This window comes from Lineus longissimus, chromosome 15 (genome assembly GCF_910592395.1).
Source record: "Lineus longissimus chromosome 15, tnLinLong1.2, whole genome shotgun sequence".
In the NCBI taxonomy this organism is placed as follows: domain Eukaryota; kingdom Metazoa; phylum Nemertea; class Pilidiophora; order Heteronemertea; family Lineidae; genus Lineus; species Lineus longissimus.
In genome coordinates, this window is record NC_088322.1 from 16,221,837 (window position 1) to 16,247,753 (window position 25,917).

Below are 25,917 nucleotides of genomic sequence, written 5' to 3' on the forward strand. Positions count from 1 at the left end.
TACAGGCAGATTCAAGGGTTGTCTGGTTGTCTCCTATGGTCGTACAGGCAGATTCAAGGGTTGTCTGGTGGTCTCCTATAGTCGTACAGGCAGATTCAAGGATTGTCTGGTGGTCTCCTATAGTCGTACAGGCAGATTCAAGGGTTGTCTGGTGGTCTCCTATAGTCGTACAGGCAGATTCAAGGGTTGTCTGGTGGTCTCCTATGGTCGTACAGGCAGATTCAAGGGTTGTCTGGTGGTCGCCTATGGTCGTACAGGCAGATTCAAGGGTTGTCTGGTGGTCTCCTATAGTCGTACAGGCAGATTCAAGGATTGTCTGGTGGTCTCCTATAGTCGTACAGGCAGATTCAAGGGTTGTCTGGTGGTCTCCTATGGTCGTACAGGCAGATTCAAGGATTGTCTGGTGGTCTCCTATAGTCGTACAGGCAGATTCAAGGATTGTCTGGTGGTCTCCTATGGTCGTACAGGCAGATTCAAGGGTTGTCTGGTGGTCTCCTATGGTCGTACAGGCAGATTCAAGGATTGTCTGGTGGTCTCCTATGGTCGTACAGGCAGATTCAAGGGTTGTCTGGTGGTCTCCTATGGTCGTACAGGCAGATTCAAGGATTGTCTGGTGGTCTCCTATGGTCGTACAGGCAGATTCAAGGATTGTCTGGTGGTCTCCTATGGTCGTACAGGCAGATTCAAGGATTGTCTGGTGGTCTCCTATGGTCGTACAGGCAGATTCAAGGATTGTCTGGTGGTCTCCTATGGTCGTACAGGCAGATTCAAGGATTGCCTGGTGGTCTCCTATGGTCGTACAGGCAGATTCAAGGATTGTCTGGTGGTCTCCTATGGTCGTACAGGCAGATTCAAGGATTGTCTGGTGGTCTCCTATGGTCGTACAGGCAGATTCAAGGATTGTCTGGTGGTCTCCTATGGTCAGGCACCCATGATTTGGATGCCGAACACCACAATGTTAGTTCATTCCATTGGGCACTGTGATTTCCAGAATCAGTAAAAAAGCCAAAGAAAATGCATTCAAAATATATTTTGTTTAATTTTTTTCTTTCTGTTTTTAATTGTGCAGACTGGGCTTGCGCACCCAGTCAATCAGTTATGACAAGTGCACAGAAATGGTCAACAAGTGCTATTCATATAACAAAGCATACAAAATGATCAACCCTTCAATGTTTGATGATGTATGTACTACACACCAGCTTCAGGCCAATATCATATCACAACAGATGTCAAGTCTAATTGTCCTAAGATTGTTGAAACTCACCAACACAACCATACCAGTACATTGGTGTCATATTTGGAGTTTTGGTAAAATTATACATTTCTGATACTCAAAAATATTCATCAGCTTGGTCTGACAATGGTTTTAAAATGAAGTGGAAATTGATCCGAGTAGATTTTTGATCCACATATGATGGATTTCATTAGTCATCAGAGCGGCCCAGCAGACGTGACCATTCCTAAACATTGAAGGGTGAATATAACAAAGCTCACAAACCACTTAACATCTGGCATTGTGTCACATCAGGAGAGAAGCATTTCAATGATAACACCTCGTATTGTTCATCGTGCAGACGCATCGAAAGCTTTATCCTTTGAATGTAAAATCAAGGTTCCTGGTCGCTGGTGCCGAGGCAGGCCCCCCTCAAGAAGTGAACAATAGCCTAGATCCCCCCTGGCTATTGTAGCAGTGGTGAACTAGTTCAGCTAAGCTGACAACATGTCTAAGCATAAATGAGACACAGGCACTTGACAACTATCAAGTCTTCTCATATGATACACAGATACAAACAATACATACACGTTATTATGTACAAAGCAGTCTTGATTATCATCACAGAAAATTTGTACATATGTTTTTATCCCAGTCTATTGAACTACAAATTTGGCCATAATTACAGATCCCTCTCTAATTTTTTAATTACCAACGTGGACCAGAGATAAGCCATCAGTCAGAACCTCCCACTATGACTTAATGATGAAGGCACTTCCCTCTTTTGGTCAAGTAAACATAAAGTTCCTCCAGGCCGAGTGGCATTATGATCATCACCAATTCTGCAGCTTGGCAACTGGATAAACAACCAGGGTATAATTTGATAGTTGGGTTATCTGTTGCCAGATGTCATCATTGACAAGGTGCTAACATTTACTGCAGCTGAATGATTCTAATTTCTCAAAACAATTTGTCCAGAAATTGGGCAAAGGGGAGAGTTATTGGTGCAGATCAGAAATGCACCAATTCGCTGCTTCTCTGTCTGCTTGCCTCAGCTGGTTGTGCGAGATTTAGACCTCAGACTGCATCCACCATCTATATCCAGCTTGACACTGCTAGCCGATCACTGTTGATACTAATCATATGTTTTAGAAACACTTGCACAGCCCACATAATAATAAACTCTCTCCCCATCAACTACTCAAAGTTCCCAAGGTTATTTTCTGTACAATTTTGTTTTTACAAATGTACATTATTTACAAAAGTTATTTTCCATAAAATAATGCACTACAGTCTGTCATTTAGAAATATAAATCTAAGCGTTGAATCCTTTTGCTACACATTGACTGCTCTGCGCAGGTTTACAAGAATGTATCTCTGAACACATAAAAAACTACTTGTGGTTATGTCAATCTGGTGTGTAAAACATACTGAGGCAATCACTCATTTGTAAGGCAAGTGTGGACCCAACATTATTCACTCTACTGATGGTGGCACCTCAGTGTTGCCTGAGGAGAACAGGTCTACAAGTGAGTGTGATGGCCTCTGGAGGAATCACCTTTATAAACAAGTCAGGCCAACCAAACATGTTATACAAACTGAATTCACTGTCTTCATTGAGCATTGAACACAGTATATTTCACACACAGTTCGATGACACGCTTGGAACAGCACACATATAAATCATTTGCTCCCTCAATGATCAGTAGAGAATGTCCACTTCACACCATACATATTGCGACAAGCAAACAACAAGAGACAAATAAATACCTGTCATATTTTCTCGCCTCTACTATCAACAAGTACTATGAGAGCATCACATGCTTAACTTACAAAACCAGCCAGGTCTCTGGAGGACTCTGGAACATGGCCGCTCTTGGACACTTCAATGATCGAGGTCAATCCAGCAGAAAATCTCATCTTTTCAGATGATAGATTTCACGATTTTTTTTCTCTCAAAGAATGCAACCTCCATCCTTAAAGTGAACATTAGTTCACCACATATTCATTAACAAAGTTAACTACCAATTATATTGGTAAAGGTTAACTTCATCCTCACATGATCGATGAAATACACTATTTTATCTTTAAACTACAACTGTAGCAAAATGAACAAAATACCAAGGTTACAATTCCCATTAGCAGAAGCAAAATCCTCTTCATACATCTAGGTCATGGTGTGCAGAAACTACCAGTACTTGTGCTTACCACCCACTTACTATTCCTATGAATCCCAAACATTCAACTCAATAGATATTACACAGGTTTATTTTAACATTTTATGTGTTTATTTAGACATAGCATACTGTTTAGACACTATTTAGCCTGTGCCTGTGCAGAAGGCCTGTAATATGAAGTGTATTAGGCCAATGTGAGTCAGACCCACTAAACACGTTAAATAGTGCCTGCACAGTATATTTATTTTAACATTCCATATGTTTATTTATTGCACACCATGCAGAAGCCAATCGCTTCCATCTGACTGTCAGACAAATTCTACGCATCTCCATATATGATTAGTTTTCTACAATATCTCTTATAATATACACTATAAAAAGTCAGCACTTTACTGTTAATGTCTTTGACATATGCTCAGCATCCTATGTGACAGTTTCACCTCTTCTCTAACAAGGTTAGTGGATCTTCTGCTCATATGAAATGTCATTTTTTAATAGACATCAATGAACTTATTTTATTTGATTTGACTATAAACAGCTCTATCAGACACTTCCCCTATCCCAAACATCTTTTAGAAATTAGCACAGAAAGCCCTAGTCACACTGGTACAAAATATAAAATTTACAAAATGTGAAAGGAACAAGTAGAAAACAGCATGCAAGCTTTACAAATGACATACACAATAAATGCTCATTGTTGGAAAATTAGCTACATGTATATGTTTTAAGGTGAATGAACTTGTCTAGCAAGCAACCCAGATTTCCTAGGTACATAGTTTGGTCCCATCTTTTAGTAAAGTGAAGCTTGGCTAAAGAATGGGAACAGGCAAGGCATGTACAAGCAGGCGATGTCATACACCCCATGGTGTAGCAAGCTTCTATTCAAGTCTAGCTAGCATGAATAAAGAGAGCTTGGATATAGGACAGACAGACATTGGTTCCATAGTTCATGTGACCAGCACACTCCCAACTTCAGCATGACAACGATACACAAAGATCAAATTAGTTTATAACGAGTCAAACTTCAACCAAGAGCTGAGCTCGAGTAATCCAAGTGCTATAGGTACACGGAGCTAGAGCAGCACAAGTCAGCTTCAAATGGCCAAGTTAACGTGCCTGAATGGATGTCGACAGTCATCAGGTCAACATACCACTGGAGCATCAAGACAATCTCAACTGGCATGATAAGATAATAACTAACTTGGCACTAGGCTTGGTGTGCGCGTGAAGCTGGCATTGCTAGGGTGTTGGTACAAGTGGGCCATAGACAATCTGGGGTGAGAGGGAAGATGGCTGCCTTGGTAGAAATCAGGCTCGTCATCACCTGCCTCGTCATCAGCCTCGTTCCCATCATCCTCCTCAACCTCAACTTCTTCAGAATCAAGCTGGAAATGAAGACAAACTTGAGAATATCTGGCCACTAGTAGAGAAGTTGGGAGAGTCTTCTCTACCACATTCTCACCATAGAGAATGGTGTACGTTCATCCTCAAGACTGACCTTCTCATTTCGTTCCCAGCAGAAAACAGTTGCCAGGTCAATATAAAAGAAGACGAGTCGTTTCTACCATACCAAGCCCTGGCCATTCCAGTTTGATCAAGTGAGTGTCTGGCACTGGCCCGGCCTCGAGCTGATGACCTTCCAATCCCAAGTCAGACTATCTTTTACTCTGCCACCGCACACCAAATTTCAATCCGATTTTCTGATTCTACTCACTGCAGCGACCTTCTCAAACATGAACTTGAGGAGAAACAACCTGAACTTATAAGAGCTTATTGCTCAGAGACTGCTGTACTCACCGCGGCAAGCTCCTTCTTCTCAAACATGAACTTGAGGAGAAACAATCTGAATGGTATCATCATCAGCAGGAAGAATGGGAAGCCTAGTGAAGCGGCTGTTGATTTCACGATCCAGAGAATGACCAGCCAGAGAACTTGCAGGAACGTAAACAAATGCATCTTACGTGTTCTCACCTGAAACATGATCTCAAATGCATTCAAGTTGAAAACACACAACATTTTCAAATACTTTATCCTCAGGGATTGAGTGAGTTTATCTGGTCACACTACAAGAATCCAACATTGAAGACATTTGATAGTAACTTGAGAGCCAAGCAAGGGCAGCAGTGTTTACAGACAATGTCATGTAACAATATGAAGACTAGAGTGTGTATGCAGTCTCTGGCACGAGATGACCAGCTAGAGCAGAGGCCACTTTCATCAATTCATCAGAGTGCCACTCTGAGATCACTCACCTTCTTCACATAATCCACCTCGGGATGATGTTTCTCTGGCATCAAGACCAACAAGCACCGATCAAGTAATGTAATGCCACTCATAGAGGCCACGCCCATGTAGAGGAAGACACCGAATAGTACAGCTATAGGAATCTCCTTCAGGACAGGACTCATTAGCACCGATATACCTGAAAAACAGTGGGTAATGTTATAGCAGACATGGCCCTCATCACCACCGCGCTTCCAGCAAGTTCCTTCACCTCCGAGCTGTTACAACTCTATTTCATTGTAAAATGACTACAATTCAAGTAGAGGAAATGATTGTTGATTAACATGTACTTACCAATCAATACATGGACAAGGAAGTTTGTGAGACGTTGCTCCTTCACTTCTAAAAGCTTTGGTTTCTCACCAGGGGCGTGCGTTTTACTAAAGACAGTCAGTGCCGAGACGTGAGTCACCGACCGCACCGTGGCAGCTGTCATAAACGGCAGGCCGAAGACGCCACAGAATCCATTCAAGATACCGATGATGAATAGATCAAGATGGAAGCCTGAACCTTTCTTTAACCTCCGCTCCTTTTTATTAACGATCACCCTGGAAAGATACATCAAGTTGCAAAGAGATTTTCCTGGACATGTTTCCTTACAATGCGTAGAAGCAAATATAGCATTCATGTCTTCAATAGATGAGTATTTGTTCATTGTAGCACACCTTCACTGACAATAATATGTTCAGCCCTTATGTTTACTGGCTCAAAGGTCGAATTCTCCGCTGAGCAACATGTGTCTAACCATGACGGTTGTGACAAGTCTGAAGAAGTACCAACGTTGTAAGGGATGTTGTGGGGGGGGGGACCTACCCTGTAATCGATGTCTCCATGAAGAACAAGATGAAAATGAGGAAAGCTGGAATGATAGCAGCAAAGATCTGCCAAATTTCGATCTCGTCCATTGGGTTGATAAACCAACTCTTCCGCTCAGCAGATGTTGGTTGGATTCCTGGTGGAACATTCAGTTTCTGGAACAAAACAACATTATTTGTTTACATGTATAAGATTTCTACGAGAAGATTACACTGCCAAGGTTTCATGGTAACTTCAGTTTGAGACACGGCTACTCCAGATATTGCCTAGTGCACTTCTCCAGTCATGGTACAAAGTAATGGATGGATCTATGACCTCACCTGTGTATAAACATCGGCAATGAAATAATCCACCAATGTCATAATAATAATTGCTATCGGGATTCCAAAATCACCAATTGCCCGCCGAGCTGTCCGGCCAAGAAGATTACTATTGCGGAACCTCCGTAGAAGATTTGCGATGATGAATGTTCCAAATGTGAGAATGACACAGAGAAGGAACGTGTTGGGTTGGTTCAATGGTTCCGCTGGTTTCACTATTGTCTCGTTCCCCAATGACAGGTTTGCATAATCCACTGTCGAGGGCATTAGTGTGGTCATGACAAGGTAGGAGGCGTTCAAGACATCTGTGGTGTTGTTTAGCGATGCCTCAGGAACCAGACACGGACCTGGGTAAACTGACAGCAGAGGATGCTGGGTAAATATCTGAAAACAACAATGCGACGTGTTAAATTCGGAACAATTTCAATGTTTATAGCGATACAATAACATGCAAGAGGTTTTCAGAAAAGTTTCCATTCAATTGCAATGACGAGATATGTACGACGGCTTACTGTCTCATCAGACTGTCCCCCCATAATCATATGACCTCAAATATCTCATAGCTATGCCAACAGAATACCCCTCCCAGTCGCAACCTCAATACAATATGTGAGCCAAAGAGTAGCAGTTTGGATACTCACCACATAAAGCTTTCTAAATACTTCATATATAAAGATCAGCGAGATAAGGGTAGCGAAGACCTCCTCTGTAAAACTTGTTATATAGCGGACAAGGACACTGCCTTCTAACATCACCACCACGATTGTGATGAGCATCACCCATATGCCAATCCATGCTCGCATCGGCATGTAGGTGAGGTTGTTACTCGAACAGAACTGAAATCAAGAATAAAACCTCAAATATTGTCAAGGATGAACTTGCATAGTTATTCAGCAACATCAAGTCATGTCATAGCCTGAACTGCAAGAAGTCGAATTCTCCTCATGATATGAGTATGTCATGCAGTCAGATGGGCTGAAAAGCAACATAGCCCTCACTCAAGTCAACTACACATGAAAGTTACCTACCCCATACATGGCCTCTTCAAACACCAAGAGGGGTCCAGTGTGTCCAAGGATGAGGAGGGGCTGACCAGAGAAGACTGTGAAGATGAGGCCACAAACACAAACACCGACAAACATTTCACCTACTCCCATCCAACCATTCGTTTTCTCACCTGAAATGTAAATGACCGAGAGTAAACTCAAGTCCAGGAATGGGTTTTTAGAAAGAAGAAGTGCAACAACTTGCCCCACTGCATGTTTCAGACTCCAAATAAACTGAAGACCTTGAGTTTCTCTCCTCACAGTGAGCATCAGTTAGCATCTGTGACTATCAGTGAGACAGTCACTATCAGTAAGACAGTGAGACAGTGACTATCAGTAAGACAGTGAGTCTGTGACTATCAGTGAGGCAGTAAGTCTGTGACTATCAGTGAGGCAATGAGTCTGTGACTATCAATGAGGCAAAGAGTCTGTGACTATCAGTGAGGCAAAGAGTCTGTGAACTGGGACAACTCGGCTCACTCGCAGCTTGATTTGCCCATTGGGAAACTGCTGTCATGTGAGTACGTGTCTAGGCTGGATCAATAACATTTTATACTGATGAGCTGCTCGAAAACTGTCTGGTATCTCTAAAGTAAGAATTGCTAACTTACCAAGGAGACCACCAAATGTGATAGCAGGAGCCAGACACGCAAAGTATATAAAAATAAATGCAGCGAAACATTGACTATTGAGACCATCTTTAATGTCGCTGAGGTAGAATGGGTATCGGATCTTGACGTCATTGACAAGGCCACCAAACACACGCTTGGTCCGGAGTAGAGGATCCATATCCATCTTTGCAGCTTTCTCAGCCTCCAACAGTGACGCTGAAATGGAATGATATTGTCATTTCACGGTAACGTCTCGGAGGTTTATAGTGGACACAGCATCTGTAACAACACCACATCCATTTACTCACGCTTCCAATTATAAGGAAATACACACAAATACACAATGCAGTTGATTCTAGAACTAACACAACTGGAACATTTTAAATGCAACAAAATCAACTGACATATTAAACAATCAATGGAAGATAAACAAGGCCTCGGGACCCGACAACCTACCCGCATGCTGAAAGAACCAGCAGAGGAGCTGGCACCCTGCCTGACAGCAATCGATGTCTACCAGCAAACTACCCCAAGACCAGAAACAGGCCAACATTTCACCAATCTTCAAGAAGGGAAACTGGAACGAAGCATGCCACTACCGTCCAGTATCCCTCGGGTGTATAACATGCAAGGTCCTCAAACGCATCATCTACAAGCAGATCCACAACCACCTCAACCAGCATAATATTCTCCCCCCAAACATAAACGGATTCCATGTGAAACACAGCTGTTGACAACCACCCATGATCTCCCACGGTAACGGGGCAGGAATGAACAATGCCATTCGGCACAAAAAGGTTGTGAGGAAACTAAACCACTTGATATTCCTGGTCCACATGACAACCTAGCGGATGTCATCAGTTTAACATCAAGGCTATTCGCAGATAACTGCCTATTGTACAGAGTCATTCACAATCTAATGGACCAACTAGCGCCACAGCAAGACCTAGATAGACTAGTCGAATTAGGTGAACTGTGGGTTATGAGTTTCAATGTCATGAAGTGTAATATCATGAGATGTTCAAGGTCAAGGAAACCAATAACGGGTTACTATAGTCTGGCCGGAGGACTCCTTAGGTAAACCAGGCCAAGTTTTGCCGATGTTCGACAATGCAATGGGAAGTGTAAGTCTCATCCACGGCTAAAGAAGAGAAGAGTGTTGGTGTCGGTCCAGGTCGAGGACCAGAACCAGAACGCACGGCCATTCGGAATGGGTTTATTTTCTGGCCCGCATCCTCAGTACCTGAAGGTACAGTGCTATAGATGAACGAGAAACCAAAGCATAAACTAGAACAAGCCCCACCTCTCAAGAAACATTCAAATGTAATTGAAATGGTCAACAAAAACACAACAAAAGAGAACTCTGTGTCAACCTTGATGTATCAATTCCAGGTGATTGAGAATAACAGAGACGCTCCCTGAAACAAGGAAAGAGGTGCTAACTTTACTCGCTACAAACCAAGAGCATGTACTTACACTTTGAACTGAACACATCCATTCCTTCAGTTCCTTTGATTTGGCAATGATGGAAATAAGATGGCTGGCATAAATACACAAGCTTATATGCCACAAATCACATCACTTCCCTTTTTCATCTATCATCTTTAAAAAATTTGATTCACTGAATGCCCCCTAATGGAAGTTGATTAGCTACCCCAGCTCTGACATTGAAGTTGTTTAACTTTGTCAAACAGAAGTGTAATATAAACTTGGGAATCCTACTCAACAAGCAAAGACGAGCTTGGAGAACAGACCAACCATACTTACAAGTCAAGCTTGGAGAACAGACCAACCATACTAACAAGTCAAGCTTGGAGAACAGACCAACCACACTTACAAGACGAGCTTGGAGAACAGACCAACCATACTTACAAGTCAAGCTTGGAGAACAGACCAACCATACTTACAAGTCAAGCTTGGAGAACAGACCAACCATACTTACAAGACGAGCTTGGAGAACAGACCAACCATACTTACAAGTCAAGCTTGGAGAACAGACCAACCATACTTACAAGTCAAGTTTGGAGAACAGACCAACCATACTTACAAGTCAAGCTTGGAGAACAGACCAACCATACTTACAAGTCAAGCTTGGAGAACAGACCAACCATACTTACAAGTCAAGCTTGGAGAACAGACCAACCATACTTACAAGTCAAGCTTGGAGAACAGACCAACCGCACTTACAAGTCAAGCTTGGAGAACAGACCAACCATACTTACAAGTCAAGCTTGGAGAACAGACCAACCATACTTACAAGACGAGCTTGGAGAACAGACCAACCGCACTTACAAGACGAGCTTGGAGAACAGACCAACCATACTTACAAGTCAAGCTTGGAGAACAGACCAACCATACTTACAAGTCAAGCTTGGAGAACAGACCAACCATACTTACAAGACGAGCTTGGAGAACAGACCAACCGCACTTACAAGTCAAGCTTGGAGAACAGACCAACCATACTTACAAGTCAAGCTTGGAGAACAGACCAACCATACTTACAAGTCAAGCTTGGAGAACAGACCAACCATACTTACAAGTCAAGCTTGGAGAACAGACCAACCATACTTACAAGTCAAGCTTGGAGAACAGACCAACCATACTTACAAGTCAAGCTTGGAGAACAGACCAACCATACTTACAAGTCAAGCTCGGAGAACAGACCAACCATACTTACAAGTCAAGCTCGGAGAACAGACCAACCATACTTACAAGTCAAGCTTGGAGAACAGACCAACCATACTTACAAGTCAAGCTTGGAGAACAGACCAACCATACTTACAAGTCAAGCTTGGAGAACAGACCAACCATACTAACAAGTCAAGCTTGGAGAACAGACCAACCATACTTACAAGTCAAGCTTGGAGAACAGACCAACCATACTTACAAGTCAAGCTTGGAGAACAGACCAACCATACTTACAAGTCAAGCTTGGAGAACAGACCAACCATACTTACAAGTCAAGCTTGGAGAACAGACCAACCATACTTACAAGTCAAGCTTGGAGAACAGACCAACCATACTTACAAGTCAAGCTTGGAGAACAGACCAACCATACTTACAAGTCAAGCTTGGAGAACAGACCAACCATACTTACAAGTCAAGCTTGGAGAACAGACCAACCACACTTACAAGACGAGCTTGGAGAACAGACCAACCATACTTACAAGTCAAGCTTGGAGAACAGACCAACCATACTTACAAGTCAAGCTCGGAGAACAGACCAACCATACTTACTGGAATCCACCTCGTCCTTTGGCTCTTTCCTCTCCTTCTCCTCTCTCTCCTTCTTCTCCTGTTTCCGTCTCCGCTGACGCACCTCATTCACCTTCATCGGCAGCAACGTGTCCCTGTCCCATTCACCAGGGGGCAGCACGATCGAGTCATCCAGGAAAGTGTTGATGGCTGAGAGGAGATCTTGGCGCCGGTCCGCATGGTAAGCAGTGTCATGGAACATCTAGAGATGGGAAGTGACGAGATTGAGATATCAGTCAGGGACATCGACAGAGCTCATACCAGAGGCTTGTGGGCATTCAAGGCACAGGGACATCGACAGAGCTCATACCAGAGGACTGTGGGCATTCAAGGCACAGGGACATCGACAGAGCTCATACCAGAGGACTGTGGGCATTCAAGGCACAGGGACATCGACAGAGCTCATACCAGAGGACTATGGGCATTCAAGGCACAGGGACATCGACATACCTCATACCAGAGGACTGTGGGCATTCAAGGCACAGGGACATCGACAGAGCTCATACCAGAGGCTTGTGGGCATTCAAGGCACAGGGACATCGACAGAGCTCATACCAGAGGCTTGTGGGCATTCAAGGCACAGGGACATCAACAGAGCTCATACTAGAGGACTGGGCATTCAAGGCACAGGGACATCGACATAGCTCATACCAGAGGCTTGTGGGCATTCAAGGCACAGGGACATCGACAGAGCTCATACCAGAGGACTGTGGGCATTCAAGGCACAGGGACATCAACAGAGCTCATACCAGAGGCTTGTGGGCATTCAAGGCACAGGGACATCGACAGAGCTCATACCAGAGGACTGTGGGCATTCAAGGCACACGGACATCGACAGAGCTCATACCAGAGGCTTGTGGGCATTCATTTCAAGGCACAGAAAACAAAAAAACAGTGAAAAACAAATTTAGGTTTAAGGTTAGGGTGTTGAGAGTTGATTCCTAAACCAAGAAAGAGAGAGGCTCACCTTATTGGACATAAGTGTAGAAACAGAGCGGCCCATCTCGTGGTAGTCAAGACCAGCATGCTCAGGTCCCAGCAGTATGAAGAGGAATCGCACTGGCAATGGCACCTCAGTCAGATTAGCCAAATACTGTCCTTCAGCCAAGCGAATGAAAGCCATGATGGGTTTGTCGAGAAACTCCACAGCACCGACTAACACAGTCATTGCCTCGGAACCTTTGGGGATCTTCTTCATGATGTCATGCTGCTGCCTGCCACCAGCTGTCTCTGGCCGCTTCAGTTTAGGTACCTCTAATGATACTGTCTCATCCTTCATGAAAGTGGAACAGATATGTTATTAACTGTCACAACAATAAAACAACTTGAAAGTGAGCAGACACATTTTCTGAAACATGTATGTAACTGACTGGCAATTCAGTTATGGCTTAGTCAACGTTTTTGACAGCATGCTCAATACGTTGAAGACATTCCATATGAAAGACTCACGGTTACATCACCTAGTGGAGCGTAATGGTGTAAAAAGCAGTTAAACCTTTGGTACATACTTGTGCACTTACTGTGTTATTATCAATATCAACATGAACATCGTCCACTTTAGTGTATGAGATCGCTTCAACAGTACTGGTGGAGTCACCTTTTGATGGCAACTTGCTCTCCTTTTCCTTAAGGCTGTGGCTCGAGCCGAGGACCCTAGTAAGGCTTGCCGAGGAGAGGTTCCTAACAACATTAGCAGCTGTTTGTTTATCATCGTGCATGTGCCTGAAACAGGACATTTTCATATCAAATTACAAAACATTGAAAATATCAGTTCATTTTGAACCCAATTTTCAACCCAACATAAAGTCATGTTAAGCTATGCTGCATTGTCGTAGGTGCACCTTGGTTGGACAAGTTTTATATCAGATCTGCAAATCACGACGAAATATAAGATATGAAAATGCTGGGAGGAGAAACATTATGTCCAGACAGAGGAAGAGGGAGGCAAGGATGTTTGGTTATGTACAAGTCTTTTCTGAACAAGCTGGCTCTGGAGAAGTAAGGGGATACATGACCAGTCACTTCAACTCTCACACACTTCAGCTTGAGAGCTTGTGATGTTGGAATGTCAGTCACCACCAAGCAGGAAGCTTGAGAGCTTGTGATGTTGGAATGTCAGTCACCACCAAGCAGGGAGCTTGAGAGCTTGTGATGTTGGAATGTCAGTCACCACCAAGCAGGAAGCTTGAGAGCTTGTGATGTTGGGATGTCAGTCACCACCAAGCAGGGAGCTTGAGAGCTTGTGATGTTGGAATGTCAGTCACCACCAAGCAGGAAGCTTGAGAGCTTGTGATGTTGGAATGTCAGTCACCACCAAGCAGGAAGCTTGAGAGCTTGTGATGTTGGAATGTCCGTCACCACCAAGCAGGAAGCTTGAGAGCTTGTGATGTTGGAATGTCAGTCACCACCAAGCAGGGAGCTTGAGAGCTTGTGATGTTGGAATGTCAGTCACCACCAAGCAGGAAGCTTGCAGGGAGCTTGAGAGCTTGTGATGTTGGAATGTCAGTCACCACCAAGCAGGAAGCTTGAGAGCTTGTGATGTTGGAATGTCAGTCACCACCAAGCAGGAAGCTTGAGAGCTTGTGATGTTGGAATGTCCGTCACCACCAAGCAGGAAGCTTGAGAGCTTGTGATGTTGGAATGTCAGTCACCACCAAGCAGGAAGCTTGAGAGCTTGTGATGTTGGAATGTCAGTCACCACCAAGCAGGGAGCTTGAGAGCTTGTGATGTTGGAATGTCAGTCACCACCAAGCAGGGAGAGCTCCACACAGAGGACATGGAGGAGACATATACATGGACAGAGCCATTCAAAGGAAAGAGTCTTGCAGCAAGATGTTTTGTAATAAGAGACCGGATTGGCTTATATAAAGCAAAACCTTCCAACCAATCAGATGCCTCCTATTACAATACAATTTCTGTGACTCTCCCAATGGAGGTGAAGCAGATAACGAAATCAAGTTACACTAATTCCTCCAACTCGATCGCATCACGGTTAGCAACAGAAGCTGAGCGCCCTCTATCTGGTGAGAATGAAGAGAAACGGCGCCCGAGTTCGCTGAGAGCTTCAATATGAACAGCTGGCATAGTACGGCGACGACTGATACGCTGAGCCTCGACATGTCTAGATGGAGAGACAGATATGAGATAAGACTAACCACTGTTGCCTCGACATGTCTAGATGGAGAGACAGATATGAGATAAGACTAACCACTGTTGCCTCGACATGTCTAGATGGAGAGACAGATATGAGATAAGACTAACCACTGTTGTCTCGACATGTCTAGATGGAGAGACAGATATGAGATAAGACTAACCACTGTTGTATGAAGTGGACATGGTGCTAACAGTATGGCCCTCGTCAGCACGTCTTACAAGAATAAAGGCCATTGTACTCACCGGTTGAACTTTGGCCGACAGATGTGCAATAGTTAGAAAACTCAAACATCTAATCCATGTCATTTGACATGCGAGAAATGAGTAGATTGACTTACTTGTGTTTTAGAAGTAGCGCCCTGAACACCTTGGGACGGTCGTCATCAGTGATTTGATCAGCGATGACCAGCTTGTCTACGGTCTGTGACACGATGGAGGTGAGGTCGCTGGCCTCCAGATCTAGGAGGATGGCACCTGCAATGGAGATCAAGATAAAACTCTCGTGTTCATTCTTCTCAGAGTGTGCTCACGTTGTATCCATTTCACAGGCCGGAACAGAGGCAATGGTGAGAAGAAGGTCCAAGTGACAAGGGGACTTTCTATTTGTGGAGTGGTGTTTCCTATCCACATCGACAGAAAGGGGTCAGGACCAAGTAGAACCCAAACGTTGATATTCACTATCCAGGAGCCCGTGTGTGTGATTCAGTCACTTACATTTCTCAAGACATCGCCTCAGATCAAGCAGACTATGAAATGAGAGAGAGGCCACGTGAGGTTTGCCCCATTTCTCAGCATCTTCCTCAACATCCTCTTCAAATTTGATCCAACGCGCCTTCTCACGCCATTCCAGCTCGTTTTGGTCACCAACAAACAACTCGTCTAATTCAACAAACACCTGCAAGAAAGCAAGTTTTTTATCAAACTCTCCCTTCTGAACAGAGTCGTCTTCAATGTCAATGAAGTGAAGAAGCTGGATTTCCTTCAAGGTCTGTCACAACACATGCTTCTTGCTGGACACGGCAGATGGACTTGCCAAGGAACCAAGACTACTGAACGTCTTCTAAAATGCTAGCTGATGCTCTGATCTGGAGTCGGTTAACAGACAATAAAAAGCTCAATCCATGTTCAAAACAGGAATGACTTACATCGTGTGGACTATGATCATACTGCCTCATCCTGGCCGGAGTGTGCGATGGTCGTCTAGGATCTTCAGCCTTGCCGATGGAGACGATAGAAGCCATGGCACTGTGGCGGATCTTGTGACGCCGAATACCGCGGGCATCTTCCAACCTATGACCTGCAACAATGCAAGGAACACATAAACCCTGTTGGGAAACCAAGCAGCCTATTATGTGGCAGCGTGTCTCCGAGTGCTTGATATTACATTCCTACGTCATCTGTGTAACCACGGTTTCTATTGGATCTGTCACTGCTGTAAGAGGTAGTTAGCCTTTCAACAGCCGGCTGGTGGGAGGAGTACTGTCACTACTTGTATGTGCTGTAAGAGGTAGTTAGCCTTTCAACGGCCGGCTGAGTACTGTCACTTACTTTTCATATTATCAAGAGCAGCCAGATGTAGTAGTGCGGCTTCATCAGGCTCTGTTGGCACTCGTTTCAGCGACGGATGGATTGATGTCTCACTGCCAGCGTGCCGGCGCTCCAATAGGTCCTCCAGGTTGTAGTTCTCTTGTGGGTAGTGGTGGCGCCGCTTGTGGTGGTGGTGGTGGTGGTGGTGCTTGTGTCTGGAAGAGAGAGAGAGATCACTTACATGTACACGCTTACATGCTGAAAGGACAACTACCTCTGATCCTAGAGATTATCGTATAATTGAGACAATATTGCCAAGGTTAATGTAGAGAAGATTGAATTCCTGTGAATCCAAATGGGGCACCAGTTTACCAGTAGATAGAGTAGTAAGAGAATGATGAGGATGGGCACAGTTTTACTATCTGCAGCAAAGCTGATATCTATATACTATTCTAATTGAGGTCAAGATCAACATAGTCTTCTGAAAGGCAATCTTACTTCTTAGGTTTAGCATCAGGCTGCGATGTGGTCCTCTCGTCACTCTCCAACGCCGGGGACAGAGCGATATCTGGCGATTCTGCGTCATAATTAGCCATCAGAGCCTCAGTCTCACGTAAATGATCCTCCTCATCATCGTCACCTTGGAAACAGAGAAACAGAAATAGTTCACAATTTTACCCAATTTCAACTTTAAAACAATTTGTTATTCAAAGTATTTTTATAGTTATTTCAAATCTAGTCATACACCGATTCAAAACCGCGAATTAACTCATCAACCTGAAATTGGATAGAAAAAGTCTTTGATCAACTGAATGATATTTGGTTCAATTTGACCACTGTATTAAGCAGAGCTCTTACCAAGTGAAAACTTCACTTTGGCGGCAGGGTCGGCCGAGAATTCAGGCAACTCCTGCTGGTTACAAATGGACACAACTGGGTCACTACCACTGGCAAACATGCGTGATGGCTCTGGGACATAGGTGGACTCGACATGGAACTCCTCAGCTGCTACTTCTGGTGTCGACCGTAAAGAATCCGTTGACATGGGACTTGGCAGACCAGTCTCACTAAGTTTCCGGTTCAAAAATGCCATTCTCAAATCGGTGTTTTTGATAGAACTTTTGCGAGGTGTTCCTGTGCCAGGAAGCTTTGTAGAATCTGAGTTCCTTCTACTGCCTGGAAGTGAGCCAGTTGACTTCTTCCTGGTGCCATCTGCAGGTGATAATAAACCATCAGGACTATCAACAGATGGTAGGCCAACCCTTGTTGCCTCATCCATCCCCGGTGGTCGGTGTCGTGTTGGACTTTCACCCACTTCAGGTTTAAAGCCGATATGTGTCGGTCGTTTCTTAGTCTCACCATCTTTAGGTGGGTCGACCTGGATCGATGGCACGCTCGACACAGGTGGGATGTCGGAATCTTCACCACTGAGACTCGAACTGGAAGTGTCAGAATCCTGCAATAACAAGTGCATATTTTCCCTTTAATGACATTCTACTTCAGACAATCCTATCCAGCTTTATTATAATTTATGGTAGATCTAGGTTAATTAGGATGTCTGTCTGTGACAGGTGCTCTCAGTACCACAATGAATGTTTGTTAACGTTTGTGATTCCCTGCAATAACACAGCAGCACAACGTTTCTACTGGATACCGTTTCCAGGCTGAAATCAGAATGCATGCTCAAACCATCACTATGTACAACTGTGAACAAGGTATATCAACTTCACACGAAAGCCTCTCTTGACATGTAGCCAGCACAGACTTATCAAATCATCAGCAAACACCAAACTCACCGACCACCTACAATATATCATGACATAGAAGGAGCCACATGGAGCCATTAGACCTGCAATGCTCAACAGACCTTGGAGCAAAATCACTGTACTTGTCATCTTACTACGATAACACACATCAACTAAGGTCAGAACATCTCGGGGGGGGGGGGGGGGGGGTGATCAAGTCACGATGGAAAACACCATGGCAACAGTTGTTGTGAATGATGATGGCAGTGATCAAACTCACCACAACACTGATAATGATTTCCAGGAGGATTGTCACCAAGGAATAAAATGTATGGAAAACTGGCCATGGTGACTATAAATGGTTGCAATAGCAACTTTGTATGTCTGCAACATTGGTAACCAAGGTGACACAACAACTGTAACCATAGGAACATAGAGCATGCTGGGTAGTGCTCACCAGGAGTTTCTGCAGATAAGAATGTTGGGTGAACTGGAAAGATAGCAAAGCTGAACTTTCTATGTGGAACGTGTTGGACAGCGAGAAGTCTCCCTTTAGTGGCCAAGCTGATAAATCAGGTCATGTCATGCAGGGAGCTTGAGGGATCATTCTGACTGAAGGTCTGTCTATGTGTAGTGGCTGGTACAGGTCATGTCATGCAGGGAGCTTGAGGGATCATTCTGACTGAAGGTCTGTCTATGTGTAGACACATAGTGGCTGGTACAGGCCATACCATGCAGGGAGCTCGGCGGATGGTGACTGCATTTGGGTAACTTGGTTTACACATTTTAGGCTTGCATTCACTTCTCAAATTGCAGCTTTGATTAAACCAGTCTAACTAAGTGTCGGATGACGAGAGCAGTTTCCAAGCCAGAGAAGCAGTCACTTTCTGGCCCGCCTCCACCATGTTTACTTAGTGGTGAACTACTGAATGCATTTTATGCCAAAAGTTAGAAGGTTTACAGCGCTGATGCGTCCAGATTATTTGGTCACGGCTGTGGAAGAATAGAGATGATATTAAGCCCAAGTGGTGAAGTGTGTGACAAAACAGACAAACACATCTAACGTGAGAATACTACTCACCCACGATTCAAAACTACATGAACGGCCTCTGGGGCACTGTCACAAGAAAAGAAATCAATGAGGAAACGGGCTGCAAGCACTGGCGGGGGGGGGGGGGGGGGGCGATTTCGGCGAATAGTAAAAATTATTGGAAGACAGCCATGCCTACTGAGGTGCAAAAAAATCATCTGGTATAGAAGCAGGGGTGAAGATGATCAAGTCTAAGATTGTAAAATACTACATGTATACTCAAAAAACAAAATGAAACCGATGAATAAGCAAAAACTGATGTAAATAGTTCTAGCATCGAGGAGGCTCACAGCCTAGTGGTTGATATTGCTGGCTACCATGCAATATGGCCCGGGTTAGATCCTGGGGACAGTCTTCTCCTGGAGGAGCCTCATAGCCTAGTGGTTGATACTGCTGGCTACCACGCAATATGGCTCGGGAGAACCCACGATTGTATTTTTAGATGAATCGGCATGGCATTCAAGTAACTAAAATTTCCTGGCTCTTCACAACACATACAACGTATGAAATACTCGTGGGCCTGTCGGATGAGACTGAAAGCTGTGGTCCCTTGTATCTGAGTGCCTATGCCAGGGCAAGTAAAAGATCCCGCATAGGTTGACAGCAGCCTGGAGTGGACTCCATACCTCAGGCACAAAAATCCAATAGGGTTACGATGCCGGTGTTGATGATGATGATGATGATGATGATGATGATGATGATGATGATGATGATGATGATATGAAGAAGAGTGTCACTATCACTGCTAGTGTTATAGTCACTGCAACACACAGCAAGAGATAACCACCGCCATATACCTACCAACGAGTAATCGGGCTCATCATCTTCTTCCACTCCAGGTAAAGACGGGGTAAACTTCACCTCATGTTTCTTTTTCTTCTTCCTTTTGCGCTGATCCCTGCGCTTTTTCTTCTTCTTGAGTGACTTGAGGGGATGATGGACATGAGGAAACTCACGCTTTCTGTGCACTGAAAACAAGCAATTGAGCTGCTTTCAAACACATGAAAGTCAATCAATACCTATTCAGAACTACTTGGCCTATGCATCATTCCAATTTGGTAGTTATCTTTGATGTTTGCTGATAGACTATATGATCAACAACTAGCACACCACAAAGGGTACACCTGTACTTATACTAGACCTTAGTGAAAGAGACAGCTCCACATACTGGTTATCTCTGATCACCTGATCACTGTTGACGGCAGTCAATATTCACCTACCACTATAATCCCTCTCAGAGAAATTATGTCGATTTTCAGGCACTGGCTCCCAGTCTGCATACGAGACGTCAAACTTTCCGACTGGTCTGAAAATATCGTGGAAGTTCTCCTCGCGGTCCATCTTCCTCTTCTCTTCAAGCTCCTAAAGAAAGATGACAAATCATTCAGCTGGTCAGGAACAAAAACAAAATATTGAAAATAGCCAACGGTTTAGATCAATCGCCACCCGATAAAACAAAGGCCAAGATGAACAAGTTGATGGGTTTCCTTTGGCTTATCCCAAGGCTTGGTTGGTTGCAATAAGTGGAGGATTCGAGCTTCAGCACTACATTTTTGTACCCAGGGCCAGGTTGTTCAAAACTTGTTTGTAATCTCCTTCAGTTTATCAATTTAGCCAGCGTCACTGGGCGCAGATGATAACATTAATACAGCAATAAAGTTTGAAGGCCAATTGTTGTACTCCTGTGTATCCCACAATCCAAGACATCACTCTAAAAACTCATTCAAGATCTTCAGGGTATGCGGAACATGTTTTTGGGGAGGTTTGCAGATATATTGCCTGCTGACATCATGTGCATGAACCCCACTCAATGAAACCACAGCCTGTAACAGTAAATGTCAAATGGCTGGGTGATTTACCAAAAAATATCACTGGCCGTTGATTATGTTGATCACATTTAACATGAATGACAGCATTGGCACTGGATCCATCAGTATCCCATTCAAACACGCCAGTAGCCATATCGTTACCATGGTGACTGAGCCCACGCATACTGTCTAGACTGATGTTAGATTCAGTTCTATGATCATGACACTGCCAGCAAATGACAGATGTACACAAAGCCCCCCCCCCTTACCTAAAACTTGGTAACTGTGAGGTACGAGTAGTTTCAACAAATAGCCAAAATTTTAAAATGGATGTATTGTACTCACCCACTCTTTAGTTAATTTTAAGTGATTAAGATTTCAACACAAAACAAAAGCTTATCACTTTGAAAGAATTGAAATCAGTTTTGTTTTAAGTCAGCCTATTCTAAGATCAATGTTGATACCATATAAAGAGTTCGATCACATCCGCCTGATTCACTTCAGCTGATCTACATTTGAATTAATCAGTCACTCGACAGAAGGAAACACATAAACCAGGTCAATGACTGATCATGAATTACTTGGACAATTATCAAGAAACCCACATTTGACCCATCATGATTTTGTATCCACTTACTGATAGTTTAGTGAAGTGTTTGAGCAAACTGACTGTCCAAAATGACCTTGCTTCATTTTACAGCTGCTGAAGTCTTCTTACCTTAGCTTTAATAATGTCCTCTTGGGCTTTCATCTGTTCGTCCATCTTGCTGTTTGTGTTTATTGTGAGGATGTGCAGGGATTCGTTGAAAGAGATGACTGCGGGTGCTGGACGTACCCGCAGCTTAGCACAGCGTTGCTAAACCGTGGAGGATAAGCTCCAACAGCACAGACCCTGTTAGCATTGTCTCCAATAAAAACCTGCCGCCGATGACTTTCGTCAACTCAGGTATTCCACGTCCCACTTCGTTCGCCGTTGTGCGTGGTTTGACTCATGAATTTTCTAACTCGAAAAATTAATCGGCATCAAATTTTGCAGAAACTCCCTGAAAAATAAAACAATGACATGTAAATTAATGTAGGTGGAAAAAAGTCAATCACGATCTGTACTAAAAAAGATTTGTCCATTTATGATTTGTCACAAAATGCAAGGGTTTGCACCAGCTGTCGTGGCTGCCAGGAACAAGTCAAATTAGCTGATACTGACAGGGAAAGGTGGCCAGAGTTGTCAATAAATCCTTCTGGTGGTCACATCGTTACACTTGTTTCCCTTTCAGCTCAGTTTGACTATAGAATACCCATGGAACATCAGTGAGCAGACCTGCTCTCATATCTCATTACCCCAAACCATAAACCTAACATTCCCAGGCCAGGCTACTCACATGCACCCGCACCCACTTTACTGACTTTTTCACAACTTACAATTTCATAATTGCCCAGATCATATTTCACCTTTGAAAATGTAAGAGTGAACATCCTGGGGCAGAGAACACACTTTCTTCTATTTTCTCAGCCCTGAAGCATCGAGTTGTTTTTGCATATCAAACATGACACCTTCCTCGCACAAGGACTCATTCCCACGCCTCAAGTTTTTCTGTCCAGGCAAGATGGCACAAGTGATCAGCTCACATTACCCCCCACATCAAATTCACGGTTCACGGGATGTTTTGCCCACATTCCTGGAATCTAAGATTATCCACCAAGGGCACCAGAACAAAGATCACCAGGTGGAGAATGAATTTCCCAGATTGCCGAGCATTAGCAGGCCTTCCAACTTACAGAGCAGACTGCCCTGGAGAGTTTCCCAGATTGCCGAGCATTAGCAGGCCTTCCAACTTACAGAGCAGACTGCCCTGGAGAGTTTCCCAGATTGCCGAGCATTAGCAGGCCTTCCAACTTACAGAGCAGACTGCCCTGGAGAGTTTCCCAGATTGCCGAGCATTAGCAGGCCTTCCAACTTACAGAGCAGACTGCCCTGGAGAGTTTCCCAGATTGCCGAGCATTAGCAGGCCTTCCAACTTACAGAGCAGACTGCCCTGGAGAGTTTCCCAGATTGCCGAGCATTAGCAGGCCTTCCAACTGACAGAGCAGACTGCCCTGGAGAGTTTCCCAGATTGCCGAGCATTAGCAGGCCTTCCAACTAACAGAGCAGACTGCCCTGGAGAGTTCTTCTTGAGGCCTGGGGGAATGGCTGCCTCACAAGGAAAACATCCAAAACGTGCACTTGTTGGCCAAAATTAAACTGTGTCCATCTGGTAACATGGACAATATGTCATCATATGCACTACTCTACATTAACCAGCTGGTTACTCTGTCATGTCTGTGGTGTACGCACAAATCAATCAATGCGTATTTTACAATTTGTTCGCTTCCAAGTTCCATAGGACAAACCAGCAGTGCATTTTTCTCTATATTTGATGCAAAGAAGTTTGTTATGGTGCTGACTAGTCCCACAATGTAGGACTTAAAATGACGTCACTGCCAGCAAGCTAAAGGATAGACTAACAAGGCTTACGGCACATAGCTTGCATCATCAAGTCATACACTCTCTGTACATCCCATCATCCAGCTTGTACATTTGGCGGTCACTACCAGCAAGCTAAAGGATAGACTAACAAGGCTTACGGCATGATGGTAGATAGCTTGCATCATCAACATCAAGTCATACATTTTTACATACTTTGGTACATCCCATCATCTAATGATCTAGCTTGTACATTTGGCAGTCACTGCCACTGCCAGCAAGTTAAAGGATCGACTGACACTGACAGGGCCTACGACTGATAGATTGCATTGCAGTATGCCAAGTTGAACCACGAAATAAAATGAGATCTCAAATACTTCCGGGTGTACAGTAGGTATAGGCTAGGCCTAGTAGGCGAATTTGAAATTTGCATGTCTTGCGACTACGTGCATTTGTACACAAAATGTACATGAAAATAATAAATAAAACCGCCCACTCACGTGCCTAGTTTCGTACAAGATATCTCCAAATCGACAACAAATGCATCGATAACAATATATCAGCAAGATGCCTGATACTCCTTTCTACAATGTTGATATTAGTAAGCATGGATACTAACCAACACTGCACAACATACAACGCTTTCGTAGAGCAAATCATTCACAACCCTACTAGAGTTCGTGCGCCATGTTCCAACTCATTATTACCGTGTTTACCACATATTGCTCGGAACCAATCAAAGTGCGCGATTTCGACCATGTGATGCAATTGACTGATACCTTGCCCAGTGACGAACAGAAATATTAGGATAGGTAGTATTTGAGACGTTCTGGCTTCTGATTGGTCTGAATTATGGGCCTATTCTGCAGACCGAAGACTTTACAGACCTCGTTTATTGGCTCTCACTTTTTTATTAGTGGAGAGTTTTATTAAATCTAATGTGATATAAGACCAGAAACAGATTCCGCATATGCTCAGAAAGAAATGTTTGAAAAAAAATATTTTAGTACCTTGATTTTGTAGAAATAAAAGTCTGTAATTCTCAGAATTCTAAATAAGAAAAAACAGACCAACTTAAATTAGTCTTGGCTGCTTTGCCAAGTTGTCAACATGGTGAGAGAGATGAGGCAGTCTTAGAATAAATTAACTACATGTTGCATAAGCAAAATAAACAAAGATATGCACATGTCACTGTGCAACGAGTATTTGGTCAGCAGGCGTTCGTCTATTACGCGATCACGTCTACTTTAAATAACTAATTTCTAAAAGATCAATATTGTGGTTTTGCTAATGTGCCTTCAATAATATGTTCTTTCGTTTTCATCTCAAGAAATATCAACCTGAAAGTGATATTGATTTTATCGATAGATACCTCTTACACTAATCGATATTCTAATGTAAGAGTTTTTCAATATATTTGTCATAACAATTTTACAATACCCAAAATATGGGTCATACGAGCAGACCACAGGCCTAGTCTACATATAGGCCCCTACTATAAATCAGATACTTGGTCCTGGTCAATTAGACAGATTACCACTCGGAAGAGATTGTCCCCATGTTTATTAGAAATGTCTTGAGGACCGACTGACTGATGAGACTGTCCATATGATTATTGCAGATGTCTCTTGGACAAATTTCTCTTCGAGTAATTTTTAATTGAGGAGTCAGCACAATTAAATACTCCATTGGCATGTGTGATGTTATCATCAGTATCTTTGTCACGATCCTGTATATCCACTTTCATCTCGGTTGTGTTGGCATTTGTTTCAGGTCTCGCACATTCCCAGAAACCCAATGTTCTGTTGATTGTTGTGGATGATTTGAGACCAGCTATTGGCTGCTACGGCTAAAAATCAAACGAGGACTGACAACGAATTTGAGAGCTTCTTTCCAAAATTACACTGTAGACAAATTGATCAAGTAAAGTATATTTATGTAGATATTGACGTTATTTTGGTGGCACGTTCAAGATGACTGTGGTCCCAAGTAGTACTCAAGTTGTACTTAAAGAGTTGTCAGGTAGATATTGTGTACTCCCAGTCTCGTGAGATCAGATAACCAGCTGGCAGAGGTTGGTTGTTCATTGTCCGTCCTTGTGAGATGATTACCATGGTACAACCAAATCAGTTGTCTTGTGTCACCCATGTAGAACGCAAGTGTAATGTTGTCTCCTACAGCTAAATGACCCTTTGAAGGTTGTGTCAATGTCTTCCCAACCTGACCAGATAACCAGCTGGAAGATTATGGTTGTCACGTATAGGCTGTCCTGTCGTCTCGAAAGTTTATTTGTGGTAACATTGGTGTAATTTCTAGGTTGTGTCAAGGTCTTCCCAACCTGACCAGATAACCAGCTGGCAGAGGGTAGTTGTTTCAGAGTTTTTAGGTTGTGTCAAGGCCTTTACTATGGGC

The 25,917-nt window shown here is 43.6% G+C and overlaps 1 protein-coding gene across 6 annotated transcripts; it reads right to left on the reverse strand.

The window, feature by feature from the left end:
• Nucleotides 1-1,017: 1,017 nt before the first annotated feature.
• LOC135499280 (band 3 anion transport protein-like) lies at nt 1,018-24,199 on the reverse strand. 6 transcript variants are annotated; one of them, XM_064789958.1, is made up of 24 exons: nt 24,125-24,199; nt 21,763-22,087; nt 20,457-20,598; nt 20,038-20,204; nt 19,228-19,263; nt 17,260-17,857; nt 16,900-17,041; nt 16,423-16,616; nt 16,020-16,171; nt 15,589-15,769; nt 15,213-15,348; nt 14,684-14,842; nt 13,242-13,443; nt 12,689-12,994; nt 11,704-11,923; nt 8,467-8,682; nt 7,838-7,986; nt 7,451-7,645; nt 6,810-7,193; nt 6,487-6,644; nt 5,968-6,221; nt 5,643-5,812; nt 5,188-5,361; nt 1,018-4,775 (listed from the first exon to the last, which is right to left on the reverse strand). In XM_064789958.1, exons 2-24 carry the CDS (start codon nt 21,805-21,807, stop codon nt 4,587-4,589), a joined length of 4,569 nt encoding a protein of 1,522 aa, XP_064646028.1. In that variant the 5' UTR covers nt 21,808-22,087; nt 24,125-24,199; the 3' UTR covers nt 1,018-4,586. The 6 variants fall into 6 exon arrangements, with proteins under 6 accessions (XP_064646028.1, XP_064646025.1, XP_064646026.1 ...); XM_064789955.1 differs by having other exon boundaries at nt 13,230-13,443; XM_064789956.1 differs by lacking the exon at nt 24,125-24,199 and adding an exon at nt 24,006-24,124 and having other exon boundaries at nt 13,230-13,443.
• Between the last annotated feature and the right edge of the window lie 1,718 nt (nt 24,200-25,917).

Bases quoted from the DNA above. Each gene is read 5' to 3' on its own strand.
- LOC135499280 (XM_064789955.1), bottom strand. From the start codon at position 21,807: ATGGACGAACAGATGAAAGCCCAAGAGGACATTATTAAAGCTAAG. The intron at 15,349-15,588 runs GTAAGTGACTGA...TCTCCATTGCAG, and splicing joins GAGGCGATGTCTTGAGAAAT to GTGCCATCCTCCTAGATCTG. The intron at 11,924-12,688 runs GTGAGCCTCTCT...TCCCATCTCTAG, and splicing joins CTACACTTATGTCCAATAAG to ATGTTCCATGACACTGCTTA.